Source organism: Dermacentor silvarum, chromosome 2 (genome assembly GCF_013339745.2).
Source record: "Dermacentor silvarum isolate Dsil-2018 chromosome 2, BIME_Dsil_1.4, whole genome shotgun sequence".
Lineage (NCBI taxonomy): Eukaryota > Metazoa > Arthropoda > Arachnida > Ixodida > Ixodidae > Dermacentor > Dermacentor silvarum.
Genome location: NC_051155.1, coordinates 163,310,974 through 163,331,900, shown reverse-complemented (window position 1 = coordinate 163,331,900; position 20,927 = coordinate 163,310,974). Strand labels below are relative to the sequence as shown.

Sequence of the window (20,927 nt, the reverse complement as noted above, 5' to 3'; positions counted from 1 at the left end):
CGGCTGCACGCCAAGGGACGCTCCACCTCACCGGCCTGCGAACGTTGCGGTGACCCCGAGACCCTCGAGCACCTTCTCTGTGCTTGCCCAGCGCTGGCACAGGACCGCTAAAGGGTCATCACTGCCTACATGCAGCAGGGTCTACTTGCTGCGACAACCAGCAACCTCCTGTTCCCGTCGCCTCCCCACCTCCGAGCTCTCCATAGCCTTTTAGAGTTTGTGGAATTGAACGGGATCACCGCCCATCGATAAGCGCTCACCCCCAGCAGGCCACCGCCTCCATCACCAGCCTCCTCCATGATCGGATGAGACTCTTGCTGCTTCTCCTTCTCTTCCCTTCCTTGAAACATCTTTATCTCCTTGTTCCCCTTCCCCTGACGGTGCGCCGTGCCAGCAGCAGAAATAATTTGGTAGCAGTAATAATTGGGCAGCAGAAATAAGCGTCATTTTCTTCAATAAAATCACTACTACTGCTCTGGAAGCGTGGCTGTATGGCCTAGTGGTTATGAAGCTCGCTTTGGGATCGGGGGTACGCGGGTTGAAATTCCGCCTCGGCAAGCAAGTTTTCACTATTTTCTTTTTTTTCCTCTCTGTTTGGCGGCGCGGTCGGTTGTGCCCCGGTGCCGCTGCGGAAGCCACGGTGCCGGGCGCCGACGCGAAGCGGCGGTCGTTGGGGTGTTGCGGACACCCCAAATAAAAAAAATACTGCACTAGTTAGGTAGACTGCTTCCTCCCTGATAGTGAGACTATATTTGGATCATCAAAACAGTGATGCGTTTATTTAGGAATACCATCGATCCCTTAACAACAGCCACAGTTGTGCCTAGTCACCACCAGCCCAGCGTGTTCTCCGTTCCAACGCCGCCGGCGTTTCGCCGGTGCCATCCCCCTCGCCCCCCTTTTTCTTTTTCTCGCGTGTGCAATCATCCGCGGAAAGCAAAATACGCTGCCGGGGTGTACACTATGGCCTCTGAGATGGGAAGCTTTCGGGGGCTATGGTAGATAGCTTGTACTGCTTGTCTGTTTCGCTGCAGATCGGCGGACATGGGAAGTAAAAATACAACGCGCTCCTGGCTTCCATTTCGCTGCCTCTGGCACTTTTGTGACGCACACACACATAGAATTACTTGGTTGCCCTATGTATGCGAAATTCAAAGCGTAATGGAACCGCGTATGTTGTAGAAGAAATAACTCAAGAAAAATTATAAAACACTAAGTTATGACGTTATTAAGTGTCGCAACATGCTAAATCTTACTGTGGGTTACATTTAAAAAACAGTAATATCCTGCTTCACGGCTGGCCACATTGAAAGCGGCTCGGCGGTGTTCGCCGCTGGATCGTCGCATGAGGGGCGGTGAGGCGAAAACACGGCGGCGCGTCTAGCGACACTTTTTGACGCGCGAACATCCTCGGGGAAGTTCGCTCCATGAGGGTCGGGCTTTACACCCTTTGGGATGTATCTTAACAAACGGCCACTACAGATTCTAAATAAAGGTGTCTTTAGCAATACGGTGTGTCGCTACATTGTTTAGTGCCAATTGCAGTAAAGTCGACAGTCATCAAGAGATGGGTTCTGCCGCAATTTTTCGGGAAGTTTACAGAACGTACACTCTTTGTTAAAAGTATGCGGGCTACGTTGCCTTCGACCGCAAGGCTGACTAAGGGCTGTTCAACAAAGTTGCTGTGATCACCGTCATCAGCCTATATTTATGTCTACTGCAGGACGAATGCCTCGATTCCCTGCGATCTCCAATTACCCCTGTCTTGCGCCTGCGAATTTCTTAACTTCATCACTCCACCTAGTTTTCTGCCATCCTCGACTGCCCTTCCCTTCTTTTGGTATCCATTCTGTAACTCTAATAGTGCACCGGTTATCCATCCTATGCATTACATGGCCTGCCGGGTGTCTTTTTGTTCAGGTCAAAAAAAAAGTTAATTGCCTGTGGCAGATAGCACAATTCTAACGCTTGATCTAAATTACTCTATGAGGCGGCCATTAGTTCTACGTGAAATCTAAATTCCCTAATTAAATAATTAACATAACTACGTTAATTAGCTGTTTAATTAATAACTCGAATATTTAAATCTACGCATTGCAGCCGGTGAGTTCTCAAGAGAGACAGAAACAACTTTTTTACGACATAACGAGGGCGACATAACGAGCTACTGATGCGTATCCACTTGGAACGAATTCTCAGGACTGCACCAGTTTCGATATATTAATTTTCAAATAAGTGTCCGACGAAATGCATTGGTGTTCCAGTTAGTCCACGTAAGAAAACGTTGTTTTATGCATTGAAGCACGTTACGCAAGTTACATCGGACGCCCTGTATCTATATCTGTTCTTGATGCTAGAGCGCTTTGCCTGTTGCCTCTGTCACACAGCGTGTGCTGCGAACGTAATAGCTACGCATTTTTGCAAACACTGTGCGAAAGGACTTGGCATATGTCCGTTAAATGTACGCAGCATGTCCCCGTGATGTTCCATGCGAACATGCAAGGGATCTCTGCAGGACACAGAAAGTACGTGGCCAAATTTGACCGTGTGAAGGACGTCCGCAGGACGTATTAGACTCACTCCTGCGATATATCCATGTCCTGGCAGTGGATGTCCGTAGGATATCCATATAGGACGTCATAGTTGTAACTGGGTGTTTGGTTCGACTTTCAGGAATGCTTTCGTCTTAGTCCGACGCGATCTTTTAGTAGAGGGACGGGTGGCATCCTGTCCATGAAATTGTTAATCAATGCGCCACTGAAAATGATGTCGATCCCTGCTAAATTAATTTTGCTAAATTAATTTATCGAGAATATATACGACCCCTGCCTTCATCATATGTCTACCAAATCGCCGTATTCTACGGGCCTGTAAATTTTTAGAGTTCGCTAAATAAGCTTGTTCAAAGGCACCAAGCAGTTGGCCCGCGACACGTGGTGACCACGACTGGCAACGACTGGCAACGCATGAATGCGATGCGGGCAGAATGCAGGCTATGCGCCGGAGAACATTTATGTGCTCGTCGTATGTGGGACATTCCTACCGGTTGGTGCAACGCAGGTGTGACATGTGCTGAAATAATTAGTTGCATATAATTCTTCATCTCTGTTTCAGTAATTTCTCACGTCGTATGAAGAATTTTTGACAGTGTTAAATTAATACAGCATCATCCAGCCAACCAGCGGCCCGCACATACAACAGCTGTAGTGACGCAAGTAAAACGCGATAAACGAAACCGAAACAAAACCTTTGCGGAAATAAAACAAGTAATGCGATTGGCGCGCCATAGAACGTGATGGTTTTTCTCTCATCAACTCCTTTGTACTTCCCTACTAAATCAGCTGGGTAGAGGCGTCAAGACTGGTTCGACCGACTCTATGTTGCTGTTGTCGCTACGCTCGCCTGGCTATATTTGTTTCTGAATTCGCTGTGCGCCTGCAGAGCTCGTGCGTCACACCGTCAATACCACTGCGGTCGCTGCATCAGTTGTGAGTGACTGTGTGCGAACGTGAAACAAGCACAAAGTCGTCGACGTGTGGACGTGTGACAAGAGGCATCGCGATGGGAAAACTAATGCAAACAGCGGGCTGCATTAACCTCATGAAGCTTTTGCTCATGACGTTCAATATAATATTTGGCGTAAGTAAAGCCTGACTTTGTTTACTATCGTCGTCTCTCTCGTCTTTGCTTTAAAGGAACTTTGCGCATGGAACTGCGGATTTGCGGTGCTGCTGTGTCGCGCTGTTATTCGTTGGGCCAGTTGCCCAGCGGATTCCGGTGCGCCTTTTGCAGTGCCATATGCTCGATCAGGAAATGCTGAAGTGTGGTGGGCTTTGGCGACTTCGGGACTAGTGCTCCCATTCTCATAGCGAACCATGTTATTTGCCTAATAGAAGCCGCCTTCCGTGCCGCATATCAGACTTCCATATTGCGGGACAGAAAAATAATTTCGCGCCTGCTCAGCTACAGGTTTCACTTCCGCGCGCAAACAGAGAGGGAAAACGAACCGTTCAATCATACATGTAGCATTGGAATGTTCTCCATCGACCAATGAAAGGTCACAAACCTTTCGTAATTAACGAACAAACAAAAGCATTTCGGGAATTGTGTGTGGTAGAGATAGTGCCAAAAGCGTTGGTTCATTTTCGTGACCGAGATTAACGCGAAGATAGACCAGCTTTGAGGTTACCTAAATATGTGTTGTGTGGCAGCCCTCAGACGTTGTCGCCTTTATTATTCTGCAACCAGGACAGCATAACCGAAACGTCCGCGCTTTGCGGGACTGTCTAAAAGCATATATTAAAAGTACACATAGTTACCTGTGCGCGAGCAACGCTTAGATCGATCTTTTGCCCAACCTATGCAAACTGAAAGTTTTTAAATATTACACTGCTGTTTTTGGTCCTATCTGTTTACCAACTTGCAAGTACCTGTTTATATATATTGAAAGATAAGTCAGTCCTACATTTTATATTCTGCAGTCATTTTGGAGAGCACCGGCTGTGGTTATTAATAACTCTACAGCCTCCTTGGTACTTTTGCCAACCACACACACTGTTGCAATTAGCATGCATAAGATGTTAAGTTCTTCAAACAAGTAATATCAGCTGCATGTCATTGTCACCCATATTGGGAAGTGGCATGTGTATAGTATTTCACTTAGTCCAGTATGCTTAATAAAGTCACTTAACATATGCTGCTTGAGATGCCCACTTATGGGCCCACATTCCAGTGAAACAAATGGTTTTTACATTGACCAGCGTTTGGTTTCATTTATTTCTACAAAGAACCCTTTGTGCGCTTTGTTATTCCAGCTTAAAGAGAAACCCTCCTAGAATTTCATCAAACACTCAAGAAACCAGTCAAGGACGCTGCAGTGTTACCACTCTTAGGCACGCATGAAGTGTGCAAAAGTTCAAATTGTGAGTCTCCTGTGTGAATGTATGAGCCAATGCTTTCATTTTCCACTGACAGGTGACAGGCCTGGTGCTGCTCATCCTCGGTGTATGGATGAACGTGTCACTGTACCATGTGCTGAAACTCTCGGCCGACTACAACCGGCACATGCCATTGCTCTTCATTGCCACTGGCCTGCTTGTGCTCCTGGTGGCAGTGCTTGCCTGTGTGGCGACAGCCAAGGGCCAGTCTGTTCTCCTGTACATTGTGAGTACACAGAACACTGGTGGACGTTAAATGGTCTTTTGATTTCTCATCACTGACCATTAGAGTGATTAGAATTTCTATACGTAGGCATATTACAGGTTATGAAATGCTGTAGATGTTGACATCAGCAGCAGCTCTTATAGCGCCGTATTGTGATGCTTTCTTCAACCACGACACGGTAGAAACATTTGAGCGAGAAGAATAAGGGAATCCAAGGGGCTTGATTTTTTCATGTGAATAGCATTCTTAGCCTACTTCAGCCTCTTTGGGCCTATTTATCTAGCCTCTTTACATCGCTCTTCAATGAGAAAAAGAAATCCTTTGATATTTCTCCACTGCTGGGCAGAACCAAACTCGAATCACACGGGTTCCTCAAGCGCAGCAGCTGGACTTTTTGATGCTGCACCACGAATTGCCGCAGGCAGTGAGGGATTAATTCTCAGTGTTAGCATGTACCAGCGCTCTACGCATCTCAGAGGCCACTCGAAAGGAGGGGGACATTGCGCGGACTTTGCAGGTTTGCTGCTAGATGGTACCACGTACAGCAAAACAAGATAGACGGCGCATGGATCTTTAGAGGTGTTCGAAATACATGCATTAGTGCACCTTCTTCACGTGTTGCTTAGTTGTGTTATTCTTCAATATGAAATTACACCGTCGCTGTCTTAGACATGTTACATAATTGTATTTATTGGGAAATAAATTGTCAACTATGGTTGTAACCAGCTGCCTCACTTGTCAAGTGGAGGATTTGAAGGCTTATTCTATTTGCACGGCTCGCTCTGACATTTCTGAGCTGATTTATGAGCATATGATGTAACAGTATTCGCACTTAGTGTGCTTGTGTTGATACAGTTGCAAAATTATCAGGTGCCTTGAAAGGAGTTCATTCCTTTGGAAGAGAAAGCAAGGTTGTTTTAATGTTGTAGCTGATGTGAAAGCGCACACTGATAGGTATTGCATGGAGCTACATATGGAAATTTAAATTTAAGTACTATCCTGAGCTTATAAATATTTTTTTGAATATTTCTTACCTGGAAGAGAACATTTCAATAAAGAGAACCAAAATCGAATAATGAAACACTTGTTGCCTGCACTGCTGCTCAGTCTATTAATTTTAAGTTTCATTGTCACAGGTGCTGCAGTTGTTCCTGGTGATCATATGCAGGCCTCATTTGGTGCAATTAAAATTCCATACTTTAAAGTGAATAGCTTTCTTTGGCTCTATCGCCCATTTTTGTGGTCGGCAGTATATGGTGGTTGGACTTTCACCACCTGTACAAGTGCGCCGATGGAAAGGGCATGTGGTTCATGCAACCAAGTTGTGGGGCGTCATTATCGCCGAACGGCACCTATTATGGCTCTTTGAGACGCACATGGAGTTTCACAAGAGTTTTGTGTCATCTGAAGGTTTAGATGTCTGTGGCAGAGCGCTCGTGCAGGACAGACCTCTTCTTGTCCTGCCGCCCTTTCCCCCATGGCAGCTGCAGGACAATTGCCTTATATTCCAGCGTTGGCACTACAGATGAACTGGTTAATGGATCTGTTGTTTGCACAATCACGCAATGAAACAGCAAACACTGCGTAAATATTTTCACTGCAACAAATACTATACACCTTCAAGTGCATCATTCCTTTAACAAAACGAATAGCTCTCTAGAGGTGTTTGGAAATGCACTTACATTGGCGATCATTGTCAGTTGTTTCTGCGCAATATCTTTTTATTAAGCACTTTGCCACCTTTCGTTTCGTGATAATTCACATTCAGGAAGTAAGATCTCAAAAGATTTTGTGACTCATGAATACCTTTTATAGCATGCTACCGGGGCTGTATTCTGGATCAATCATTTTGTAAAAGCCGGCGGGCAGAATGTCTGTCACTGCGGTGAGGCGTCATGCAAAAGTGAAAGTATCTCCAAAAGCGATCAATGAAGAATATGGCCTTTGTCTAGCAGTTGCATGTACAAGTTTGAGACAACCTATGGAGGTAGCGTCTGTGTTCATGCAGTTTCCTTGTTCATATAAAAGGTGAATATTGAAAATCTGTCATTGGATTGCACACTTCAGATAAGTATTTCTCCCTTGTACTCGTCTTGTTCTTTTTTTTTTAGCACGACAACACGCTTTTACCATACATTTTATAATAGTCATGCCAAGTCGTTCTGAAGTGATAAGCATACACCTATGATTTATCACTGTTTGGTATGGAATGGGTGAACGAAGCTGAGCGAATGTTGCTTGTTGTTTCAGTTCGGCTCTCTGCTGGTGCTGGTCTTTGTGGCGGAGCTGATGGCTGGCATAGTGGGATATGTGTACATCCGGCAGGTGCGCGAGGGCATCGGCCGTGGCATGAACTCTTCCCTAGCGCACTACAGCGGCGATGGCGGCATGGCCGACGAGACAGTGGACTTCGTCCAAGACAAGGCAAGAAGCGCCAGTGTTGTCAAAGTAGAAGCTTGCATTGATATTTCGTAAATTAACCATCTACAGGCTACTCGTTGTGTGGTGTGTGCATAGACCACCTGTTGTCGACAGTAAGGCTGCACACATTGTGTATTTAATGCGGTGCAACTTTGACAATCTCGTGAACTGCGCAAGTTTTAACATTTAAAGGGGTTGAGACATCAAATTTGTGGCTTGCTTGTTCTTTGTTTCAAACGTTTCTTATTGCTCCAGGAAGCATGATACGTGCTCGAAGATTCATATATTCTCGGTAAATAATTTAATATCGCATTATTTATGTGAACGATTATCTGTTTCGGTTTCTGGGTGCCGAGTTGGATAGTGACATCACTGTCGAGGAAGCTTGGTCAGGTGGGCCCACAAAGCTGCGATGCACGCTCTGCTGCATCGTCTGCTCTCGCACTCACAGTTCTGTACCAGCGCAGGCAAACAAAACCACGTCGACAGTTGTCGTGGCTAGCTGCAGCAGCTCTGATTCTGACTCTATGTCTGCTGTCCTATGCGGCTCACTGCACTCTAGACTCGAGGCTCTCTAGGCTTCCTGGTGCTGTGCGTCACCGCTCATTGTACGTCACTCTAACGTAGTATGACGTCACTAAAACTTTCGTTATGCTTTCCAACACAGTGACGTCGGTGTCAATTGCACTAGTGATGGGTCTCGATCGCGAGAATGAGCATTTAGGACACTCTTTGGAAGTGAATTAAAATGTATTTTGAAACATTTGCTGTGTCCAACGCTTCATGTTGAGTATCCTTGCATACAGAGGAAGCCTACAGCAGGCTTTTTATAGCCTCAAGATTTGGTGTCTCAACCCCTTTAAAAACTGCGCCTGCGCATCTCAGGCCGGGAATGTAGACACAGGAAGTGCTTCTCATTAGGAAGAAAAGGAAAATGAAGTATGAGACGAGCAAGTGCTGGTTGCGATTTAGTAACTTCTGCTTATTCGGAATAAATGCCAGGAAGGTGTTCTCTCCCCCTTGTCCGAGGGCCTTGTCCATCCCCTACTACGGAGCCTGCTCTTTTAATAGATAGGCCTTCGCCTTTACATCACTGCCAGTGGGCATAAACAGCTTCAGCACTGCCAGAAGAATGAGTGTGTGTAGACGATACTGAACTGGGCCAGTTTGTAGTACACTTACTTGTAGAAAAAAAAAGAAGTGCACAAGGTGAAGTGGAAGCAAATCAAGGAAAACATAGTGTTGATGGCCAACCACTTTTTTTTACAGCAGCAGTAAGCAAGTCATAAGTGAAACAGCATTGACATCATAAAATCAAGCAGGCTTCCTTGACATATGTTACCTTGTTACTTGTTACCTTGTTATAAGAAAGTTGCATTTCTTATGTCCTGATACTTGTTATAAGCGTATATTAATTACACAATGGGGGGGGGGGGGGGGGACAACAGTCAGAAACATTCTATATTTACGTTATATTCAATCATTCATTATATCTGTGTTGGGTATATCGAGGTTCAACTGTATGATTGAAAGTAGTACTTCATTGCAACAGCAGCAAAACAAAAGTTTTGCTCGCACATGAGCGTCTCCTTTTTTCTCTTCCTTCATTTGTGCTGCTTTTCTCATATTCAGTGGAGTGTAGGTTTTTTGCTAATCACAGGCTTGTATAAGCATGGTACTTGAAGCATGAAATGTGGTTGCAGTTGACATGCTGTGGCCTGAACAATCCGGACGACTGGGCCGAGACCGATTTCTACAAGAAAAACAACCATTACCCCAAGAGCTGCTGCTCCAGCCGTAGCACCTGCCAGCCAGAAGATCCTACTCTGCATCTAGAGGTAGCCATGAGCATTCCTGCAGTCTGCACCACCCAGTTAGCTTTGCCGCGGACTAGCAGCGAGTGACTGACCCAAAAGAGTTGTTTTTTGAGCTAACGACCATTTTCGACCCACTTGGTTGCACAGCCTCTGCGAGTCGCCGACATCTGTCACATCCATAGTTTGGATGTGACAGATGTCCCGTGGTAGTGGCAATCTTGTGATCCATATTGCTGAGCTTGTACATACCGTATTTACTCACATAATGAACGCACCCCCCACTTTTCCAGTCAAGAAGTGTGTTTTTTCTTTTTCTTGCATAATGAACGCACCGTGAACTTGCTGCCGTGAAGTAGGAGAGACACGGTACGATTCGGCGTCTGATATGGCGTCCGGCGGGTACGATTGTACCGGACGACGTATCAGACATCGAATCGTACCGTGTGTCTCCTACTTTTATTATGATAGCAATTATATGGACACTCCAGGCGCATTTTTACTGTCGGCGCCGACGATCGCGCCTTGATCTCTCGCGTTCGAGAGAGGAAAGCGGGGAGGAAATGTGCCGTATTCTGTCGAGTGCAATGCGCCGAGGGGAGGGAGCAGCGCAGCAACTGTGCATTGCGCGACCTTATCTTGAAAGCGATCTGCGTTTGGGGCTGAGTCTATGTGTAACGACGGCTTATACCTTTGTGCGTGCTCCGTTCTCGCCACTCAGTTTGTGTTGATGCAATACATAGCACGAAGGTCACTTCGCTTCCTGTTGCTGCCGCGCTTCCTAACGTCAACGTTTTGACAGCGAGTGTTCGCGGTCATCGAGTGTGATGTGTTCATGTTTGCCTGTGCACGCTGACACGATGCTTGTTAATTTTGATAGTTAGCAAATGTTTGCAAGTTTATACGGCCGATAAACTATTATCCTTACTTCATGTAGCTGTCTGCGCATTTGCTATCGCAATCGATGTGCCTTTCTGGTGAAACTGCGACTTTTTTAGAAGTGGCCTCGGAAAAAAAATTGCTCAAAATTTTACCCTGCATAATGAATGCGCCCCCCAACTTTGCGCATATTTCTCGGGGAAACAAAAAAGTGCGTTCATTATGCGAGTAAATACGATAATGAACCGCTAAGCCACAGTGCAATGTACTGTTTTTATTGAAGGGCTTCATTACCTCTGCACTTTTTTAACCCCCTTTGTGCTACACCACCAAACTTAGAGCACAGTCAACTTCCGTTAATTTGACCCTAACGGCATCGGTGAAGTTGGTCGAATTATCCGGCGGGTCGAATTAAACAAAAGGCAGAAAAAACGCCAGAGCACACTGTTGATTCATCGGCAGTATTTGCCCCAATTTTAAAATGACCGCCAATCGAATGTGCACCCACTTTTTACGGGTTTCAAATAGAAAACTAACCTAGAACTGACATAAGAGCTCCTAAACAACGTAGAAATTGAACATGCACTCGATATTTCAGGAGGAAAAACATAGCATGCATCTGACTCTGGCAATAAATGAAAGGCGGAATCAGCGAATTTTACCTTCAGAGAAGGGAAATTTATTTACCTAATGTTTATTTCCATCACTCTCTGACATCACTGTATTGCTATTAACCTTTTTAGTTCCGGGTTTTTCTTCTCGGATATTATAAAATGGGCGCAACGGTTTATTTTTGGTTGTGCAGAAATGAAAAAAAAAATGGCAAGGATAATGGGCAAACGCTCTCTTGGTGTGGTCCACGCATTCCTATCTGACAAAAGGAATGTCAAAAGGAACTCGGCAGGACCAAAATGCGGAAACGTACCAGTACATTAGTGGGGCTGAAAGGGCTAAGAACCACAACATGTCATCCTTCATACAGTCCATAGTGCATTTGACAGTCTGCATTTATTAGACTTTGCACAAAGACTTTGCACGCCTAGACTAACCACTTTGCTACTTCGTCCTACGATTCTCTACAGTTCATACATAGAATTCTCCGAAATGCCAAGAACATGCAATGCAACTTGGTGCCACTAGTTTAGCATGTAAAATAAGTTATTGTTTGAATCTGCTTTAGTAATCAGACGGAAAGCGGCACGTCATCATCATGCTATGCGAGAAAACTCGTTCTATCGTCATCCATCGTTGCCACCTTGTGATGGCATTGGTGATGGCGCTGGCTAGGCTGTCTCTGACGATTGAACGCTGCAAACGCAGTTTGCATCGTCCAAGCAATTTTCGGACTAATTTTGTTTAAAAAAAAAAAAGAGTGCTTTAAAATCAGGTAAACACTATAATAATTCATTGTGAGCTACCGTTTTTGCCTTAAAATTTTCTTGAGGCAGACCAAAAATAGGCGTTTTCAACGGGAGGTGTGTGTTTGATGCATTCACTGTACTCTAAGCACCACCAAGACAGACGCTGCCACTATCTGAGCCATGACTGCAATCCCCATTGGTGTCGGGCGTTTGTGTGTGATGGCCAAGTTGGAATTATCTGGTGAAGGCTAATTTCAGGATTGGAATAACGAAAGTTTGGTCTCATGGAAATGTATGGGCGCTGGCCGGGACCTTCGGTTGGAATCAAAATGACTGAAAAATCTTATTAATTAGAGTCGAAATAATGGAAGTCTGTTGTATGCACTATGCGACTAGTTCTGGCCAAAGGATAGTTGCGGTAATGTACAGCCACATACAAATCCACTTGTTTGCTGAGATCCCTATTCTTAATGCTGTTATGGATAGGAGGGAACAGTCATAATAGCCCACAAGCTGTGCTATACTTGTATTGTGGTGGGTGAATGTGAGGTGCGCTCGGCCCTGGCAAAGTGGATAAGAGAGTAAATGATGCACGCCTATTGAGGAGAAAACTTGAATCGTGCGTCTCTCTTGTGTAAGTAGTAATGGCTCAGGAGCCAGAACTTCCCTTCTAAAGTGCCACTTATTCCCACAGTGCCATAGCAAAATGGTACGAAATTCATTGGTCAGTTGTAAGAACTTGAAACGTGCAGCTGTAGCTTTTGAAAAGGTTCCAGATTTGTGGCAGTTGCTCTAGATAAGTGCAGGGGCACTTCAGGAACACAGGGTTGTCACATTTAGCCTGCTAGAAGGAAATACTGTAGTATATTTGCACATGTTAACGTCTCTACTGTAAGATGGGGGGGGTCACCAACCTGTTAGGAAAATTTGCTCGGAATTCCTGCTTGCCACAGTTGCACGCAGGAGTCTTTAGCACACCAGATCATATGCTACGTTTTAGTTTCCAATGCTGTCTGCAAACAAGTGGAAATCACTTTTCGTGCTAGTAAGTCACTTTGTAGTAGCTGTAGTTTTTGTAAATCCAGCACCATTATTCATAGTAAATTTAAAATATGAACAACCATTTCATTTCTGGCTCAGTGTGCCTTGGTCAGAACGTTGTTGGCAAGGAGGAGGAGGAATAAACGTTATTTAGAGAAATGAGCAGACGGTAAAATTGTCCGAGGTGAAAAAAGAAAGAAGTGAGACGGCTGATATGCAATTGTTGTGGCACGCATGACACAGCAGTTGTTGCACCACCATGTTCTCATTATGCCAAACATTCGGTAGGTTTTTGCAGCACTTTTTTTTGTGGGTTTAGCTGTGGCACTGTAGACTAAGAACTATAAATAAGTTACAAAAAGTATAGTATTGAACCCAATCACGTTAAGTATGAAAATATCGCTGGTCTGCATTAGTTTAAGCTTGCTTCACTGCGTTTTTGTGCAAAAGCGAGCTGCATGCACTGCGTGTGTATGACTTAATGGTTGGTGTCTATTGGAGACAATCAGTGGCGAACAGATTGAGTGCAACCTGTGCTTGGACTGTGTTGTTTCCGCAGGGCTGCTACGTGAAGGTTATTCGTTTCTTGGACACAAACCTGAGTGCCATCGCGGGAGGTGCTGTCGGCTTTGCTTTCTTTCAGGTGAGGCTACAAACATACGACATTATCTTTTGTCCTCTTTGATTTTGGCAGCACTTGCAAACTAATATCAAATCGCATTAAATCGACTCTTTATCCATATAACAGGAATGCTTGGAGGCACACACATAAAGCCATTAGAATGGCTTGACTGAGGAGTCGATACTCCCCACAAACACTTATTCTTTGGTGCATAAATATTAAGCTGTACAGGTGCAGAAAAACATATAAGCAGCATACAAAAGAGGTGGTGACATAGACTGGCAGAGTAAATAACAGTTTGCCTATGGCTGTAAATTAGTGAAAGGGACAGATTGTCGTCCACCCAACAGTAGCACAAAGCTACAAAATAAGAAGGAAAGCTTTGCAGGTTAATAAGAACCTGTCCTGGTCAGGGGGACGAACTTGGGACTTCTGGGCCGATCACTTTACCATCCGAGCTAACCAGGAGGCTAGCAGATTGCAATGAGGTGTTAGTTTGTTGTTGACTGCGTTATTTTAAAGAAGTACCATATAGACTCGTGTTCGTGTATGTGCTGCACTTCTTTTTGCTATTTTCACATGGTGAAGTCCTTACACGAGACCGGGCCATTTGCTTTTCCGACTACAAGTTCCGGGAGCTTGCATGCTTTCCCACAGAATGCCGTTCTCAATTTGTTCATTGCGGCAAGCTCCTTTTTCTGCTTCAGCCACCGACATAAGCACTTGTCGTCGATGCCGAAGTTGCAACTGGCTGCTCGCTTGCCGTGTTCCTTGGCGCATGCAACAGCTTTGAGATTAAATGCAGTGTCATACACCATCGAACGCTTCCTCCATTGCACACTCCCGGCAGCTGACAGATGAGCCAAAGGAGCTGGCTAAACTGGCTGCGAAAACTAACGTCACAAAGAAAAGATGGCGCCAGCGACTTGAGCGCTGTGAAGTCCATGTAGAGTTCTGCCACGGAGGAGCCGGTCATGGCCGTGCCCCGAACGTCAGAAGTCAAAGTGTAGCTTTTGCCATCTAGTAGCAGTGTGCAAAAATTTGCTGACATGTGTCCGTTTTATCAATGCACCAGGGGTAATCACTTCCTTTTTTTCTCTTTCTCTCAAAATTGCGGGCTGCCATGTCAGGATTGTGGCCCATGCAGGGGTGCTGCCCTTACTCGAGATTATTACACCGTCTGGTTGGCACTGTGTGGCACTCACCACAGAAAGCGAGTGGCTAGAGCGTCACAATACTGAACTACCATAACAGCTTAAAGGGGCGCTGAAACACTTTTCCAACTAATCATCGAATGGCCTCACTATTAAAGGACGACGTCTCATGCTGCAAAAATTTTTCAAATGGTTCAACTATAAGTGGAGTTATTGCACTGATATTATTGCATATTGTGCCGTGTAAATGTCACATTTGCATTTAAATCACTGTTTCATTGCAAAGATCATGATTAAATTAGGATGCTTAACTGAGAATTTGGCACTACCATGGAGGTTACCTGCACCTTTAAGAAAACTTAGCGGCGAAACTTTCATGGTGAGAAAATATATACATACAATAAAATTAAGTTATGGGGTTCTACGTGCCAAAACCACGATCTGATTATGAAGCATGCCGTAGTGGAATAATTTTGACCAACCGGGTTTCTTTAACGTGCACCTAAATCTAATTACAAGTTCCTGAATATTTTGCTATGCCTGTTCTAAAAAAGGTTTTTCGAACAGGCGCAGCGAAATATTCAGGACCCTGTACACAGGTGTTTTCGCATTTTTCCCCCATCAAAAAAAAATTACACCATCTTCCCGAGGGGAACCATGGGCTGATGCGGAGCATCGCGGTCATTGTAACGGCGTTAATTACGTTGTTATTACGGTGTTATTAATGTTGTTAACTTGGTGTTATTACGTTTTTATTACGTGTTAACTTGCGTTGGTCACCATCACATTGCGTGAACGCCGTTACAACGACCGCGATGCTCCGCATCAGCCCTTGGTTCCCCTCGGGAAGATGGTGTAATTTTATTTGAAGAAGAGTAATGAAATTGTGTAGACGAAGGTGAAACGGTTAACGAATGTCTTTATTGAGCAGTGTCTATTTGAGGTGCGCACTTGCTTTGAGTATGATGGCTTTGTGGTCGGTGAAATGAACTGTGAGTGGATCTCGTAGCAGTGGTTGTATCTTGAAATTGCTGAAGACGTGATCGATGCATGTTCCGTGAATGGTAGTTGGCTGTTGTTTGCGGTCGTTGTGTGATGCGTGTTGTAGCGAGTGGTGTGATGACATGTACTCAACCATCCAATCGTTCTTCATGATGTCGACATTAAAGTCGCCAATGAGCATGAAAGGTTGTGTGTCAAAAAATGAGCATGAAAGGTTGTGTTGTGTGTCAGTTCGTTGACAGATTCGTTGGCGTCCATTCAGCGCATCGGACGGCACAGCGTGACTAAACCGAAGCAGCAACTGAGGCAGCGGCGCATGCACCGGGTTTATATAAGCAGCTGGCACGGAGAGGAGGAGGAGAGAAAGAGGCGCGTGCGCGCGCTATCGCACAGGTGGCGGATGAAGACACGGAGGGAGAAGCGCGTTATCGAACAGATGGCGTGGAGAGGGGGAGAGGAGGAGAGAGGCGTTATCGCACAGCTGGCATGGAGAGAATGAGGAGAGGTGCGGACGGACGCCGACGCCAACGACGCCGCGGGACAGGCCGCTGCTATAAGATGCTCCGCATCTAAAACAACTTAATCTGTTGGCAGGAACTGCGCAGAATGAGGGGCTAGCGAGCAATCTGGCAGCAGTGCAATTTCTTTCTCTATGGCAGCGCTGTCAGCGCAGTTGGTACGGTTTATTCGTGTTTCGGAGGATGGCGCAGCATAGAGCCATGGGCGCAGCCCATTCGTGTTCGGAGGGGGTGGAAGGGCTACAGGAGAGAGGCGCGCGAGGCTGGCGATGCCAAGAATGCTGGAAAACGGGTTCTATTGTATGAGCGCACGATGGCCGTATGGGCGGCGAGCGGCGGGCGATCGTGCACCGGCTAGAATTTCTTTTTCTTCTTTCTTTTCAAGGATTTCGCATTTCGGCACGGACACTCAGCTGTCAGACTTTGTTATAACCGATAATGCAGCATGGGGGCATTGTAGTAAGTGGGTTATTTCACCATAGATAACATACAAAAGTGGACGGTGCAGAAGCCTCTCATTGTTATAACCGATATATTTTTTAAACCGTTATCGTTATAAGTTGGTTTGACTGTATATATATATATATTTTTCTTGCTTTTTCCAGCTTGTTGGAGTGCTGCTGTCATTCTGCCTGGCCTCAAATATCAACAAGGCCAAGTACGAGCGTGTCTAAGTGCCATACCAGGTATGATCGAGGCCTTTTGCTGGGCACTTCTAATGTGTTATGTGTGTCACATGGCTCTTAGAGCAGTCTTTGTGGCTGAAAACTTGCTTATATAACATGTCTTTCTAGTTCAAGTAGACTTTTTTTTAATTGCATGACACATATACAGTCGGACCCGGATATATCGTATCTGAAGGGGATCACAAAAAAAAGTTCGATATATAGGTAATTCGATATATAAAATAAAAATTTTATAGAAAACTTTTCAAAGGGATTTTACTGCTGTTCGTTACAAACAATAATTCGATATATCCGGGTTCAACCGTAGCTCAATATGGCCCTGTTCAGGTAGATTACCTCAAGACGCAGATACTAATTGTATGACAAAACCCAACATCTAGTTAGGTAATTAAAAATATTCGCTAATTAACTTTTCAATTATTCACGTTAGTGTGCATGTTGCAGTCACAAAATTCGTGTCACATGATTTGAAGGGTCAGTGAGAGCTCTCCAAAGGCACGACAAATTCTTGTGCATGTACGATACCGATGGAAGCTCCTTCCAAGAAATGAGGGCCAAAGCTACCTTCTGCAAATCGATGGTGGCCAACCGCACTGGCATGTGGGACAGCCAGTCAAAGATGCGCAAAATTCGTCTCGAGTCTACAATTTTTTGCGTCACCACGACTCATTCAGACATGTGTTTTGCTTACGTATTGTGCATATTTTGTTTCTAATTTTTTCATTTCTTGCTGCACTATAGTAGGATGGTTTAAGACATGTGTATATATATATATATATAAAAGAACGTGAAATGATGAATGCAGATGAGAAATAAATACATTGTTGTGCTGAAAATTTCACTGAATGTGTATTCATTAAGCAGGGATTCGATTGTAGTTGCAGCAGAGATGCACTCTGCTCATGTTATTTGTAACAGTTCCTTTAACCTGATGCTCTGCTTTGCTTATGTGTGCAGATGGGGGTATGCCGGCTGGTGCAATGTCACAACAGCAGATCCACAGTGTTTCTTGCACTGGCACCACGCACGGCGTAGCCAGCACTGTTCTACTAGGCACAACGTCGCATCTCCCCGCAGCATCTTGAAACTGTTCTAGACAGATGGTGGGCCTGTGCAGCTTTCCAGGCACACACAGAGCACCGGCCAGCGTGCTGTCGACTGCACAATTCGCTTCAATCACATTGTACGTGGTCACGCTTGAGGGCTCATTCACACCGGCTACTGAGAGGTGTTGCACGACTGATCGCAACTATCGACCAAAGAGTGACTCACGGCAACCAGTATATATACCGGCAAGCGCAACCTACTCGTTGTCACGTCGAACGGCTCTCGATATGTGTCGCTCACCCTACTTGAATCGCCATCACCATGTAAAATACCAATGTCCTGGATCTCCGCTGCTTATTGGTTCAGTAGGTTTCCGACTGCAGTCGCGCAACTAGCAGTGAGTGACTGACCCAAAACAGTTGTTTTTTGAGCTGACGACCATTTTCGACCCACTTGGTTGCACAGCCTCTGCGAGTCGCCGGTGTGAATGAGCCCCCCGACTATGCCTGCTTTTGCAGCATTTCAAAACCGCCTGCTTTCTTTTTGTGAAACTACTTGGGTGCCCCTCTTGGCAGCCTTGAAATGGTCGCATGGAAGGAGAAGCTGCCCACTGCATGAGAGGCACGGCTCTGGACCGGTAGGCTATGTGGTGGTCACGATAGGGCCGCTGTGCTGTCATCCTGCCCTGTGCATACTTAACGTAATGCAGGTGTTTGCGGAAATCGAAGTGTAGGTGCATGCATGGAGCCAGGTATTGGTAGGTATAGTTGTGAGCAGTATGAAAGGGAACACCAAAATCGTAACTCTAAAAAGTTTGCACATTTTTGGGCGCATGTTGTCCCCGAACAGTAATCGTCATCTGTCTTGCTTGTGTTTCCTTTCTTGAAAGCTCTGCGCTGGCTACTTTCCTGTCGAGAATGCCATGTCACGTGATAATGCACATGCCGTTCTTGACCTGAAGGTACCGAGTGTGCTGCGTTAAAGAAAGGAAAGGCACGCAAGATGGGTGACGATAATTGTTTGGGGCCAAGATAAGCTCCAAAGGATGTGAACTCAGGGTGATTCTTAAGCAATTACCCCTTTAGCTTGAATTTGAATATGAAATCTTAGTTTGCAAAGCTTTCCTGTTGAGCATGCAGTTTCATTGAGCACTTCTATGCGGGGCACGTGCACTAAGCCACCATGGCCTCTGGAAAGCAATTTCGGTGTTCTCTTTCATTTTGCTTGAGGGGGCACATTGTCCAGGTTGTACATATCAGTGCAAAATGTGTGATCACATTCCTCGCTCCATGCTTAGGCCACAAAGATGTTCAACTGGAACAGCTTGTTTTTGGGCGATGCTAAATGTAAGAGCCTCGGCTCATGTCTCTTCCACGATTTCCCACCATGGTACGTACTTAGGGCTGCAGCCACAGTTAAAAAGTGCTGGAATCTTCTGCTTTCATGCAGCCGTTTCCAAATCATCTTAAAATTTTTATCGCTGGTGTTGTTATTTACATAATCCTTACACCTCAAAAAGTCACTCTTTTTTTACCTTGTATATTCATCACGGTGGTTGGAGTCGCATTTTTTTTCCGTCTGCAAGTACAATATGGAATCTCGAGGGGTCCTAGCAGCACATTATTTCTGCCTGGGAGTTCTTAAGCAACTTTATTGGTCTCAACTCGCTGCATTCTGCTTGAATTGCATTTATGCGTGCATGCACAGAGTGCTGCACACAAGTCACTCCAGCTGGTCATCATGTTGTGCAATCGGGGCATGCAGTCTTTAATCTCATGCCCAGCGGTCTCCTGCACTTCTCACTCTGCCTGGGAGTTGTGCAAGAGCCGTGCTTGTTACGTTTCCCGGTGTTTGTGCCTCGATACTTAGTCGGTCTTGATTGTAACCTGATAGTGTGGGATGGTGAATCTCTTATTTTTAATTTTTATTTTTTGGTGCATCAGTGCCTGTTTTGGTACATTGTTTTTCTCTGTACGCATTAAGCACTTCAGCCCTTGGCACTTGGTGGTTTTCACTGGAAGGCAAAACAGCTCATGCTGTAGATGTAACTGTCAATTACATGAAGGTACCATAAAACCCTGCGTATTATACATCTTGAACATTAATGCGAGAGACAATGGAAGGGTAGTAGACAAGGAAAAAGGAAATCTTGTCTGCACGGGATACATGTAGCGCTTGCGTCATGGAAACATTTGTGTCACACTTTCTGCTATTTTCCGTTATACTTCTGGTGTCCTCTGTTTCTGTAATCATTTTTTCCTACTGTTTAGAACATTGTAAAAGGGTTAACAATTGTTTTTATTCTCATATAGCACAATGGGTAGACTTTACAGGAGAGAGAAAAAAAGATGTATCTTTATGTGCGGGTTTTTATGTTAGTTGATCATTTGTTAATTGGTCAAAGAAGAGAAGGATGGCTGTGGCTTCTACTTTTTCGATAGAATTGAGGTCATTGACAAATATCTGTGGCTGGTTTATTGGCTTGTTCACATTGTACTAGAAGTCTTTTTCAATTTCAGCTTGGTGATTGTGTATGTCTTGCTTCTCTTAAAATAAAATGCTGTAACAGCACATTCTGCTTTGTCTGATTTATAAAATACTCTACATCAAAGAATGAGCTGAACTCACAATGTGATCGTTATGCAAAATTTGAGCAAGAACAGAGCAGCAGTGAGCTTAAAAGCCTTTTATCGAACAGGTGCAGCGAAATATGCGTGACCCTGTATGCTTGTTCAAATGTACAACTACATTTAAAACTTAGTAAGATCATCTATTCTTCTCATAACGTTAGAAGGCCAAGTTTATGAGGTGTGATCACGTCGTTCTTAATGATGAAATAATAAGATACTATAAAATAAAAATAAAGATGCAGCTGGTTTTTCATGAAGACTCTCTGCTTAGCAATGCTTCAGTGTATTCCCACTGTCAAGTAGATTCACTGTACCGTAGCAACGGAGAGCACTATATGGCTGTGAGCACATTTTTTTATTTACTATGTGCAATTCTGTAATGCTAAACGTTGGAATGAGTTTGGCAATGCAACTTCAGTACACAAACAATGGTTCACACAAGCCCAGTTGCATTGTAGACAAGGTCAGTTTTTCTTGATTGAAGAGCAGGTTAGCTTGTTGCCAACAGTTGGCAACCACATTATCACGACTCAAAATTTTAGCAATCTTTGCACTGTGTGTGCAACTGGAGTGGCTGGCAGGCCACATG

General features: G+C 44.8%; 1 protein-coding gene across 1 annotated transcript; it reads left to right on the top strand.

The window, feature by feature from the left end:
• Positions 1-3,344: 3,344 nt before the first annotated feature.
• Positions 3,345-20,279, top strand: LOC119442009 (tetraspanin-6). Its single transcript, XM_037706711.2, has 7 exons — positions 3,345-3,639; positions 4,975-5,163; positions 7,414-7,587; positions 9,288-9,422; positions 13,239-13,322; positions 16,581-16,661; positions 17,619-20,279. Exons 1-6 carry the CDS (start codon positions 3,562-3,564, stop codon positions 16,647-16,649), a joined length of 729 nt encoding a protein of 242 aa, XP_037562639.1. The 5' UTR covers positions 3,345-3,561; the 3' UTR covers positions 16,650-16,661; positions 17,619-20,279.
• Positions 20,280-20,927: the final 648 nt, after the last annotated feature.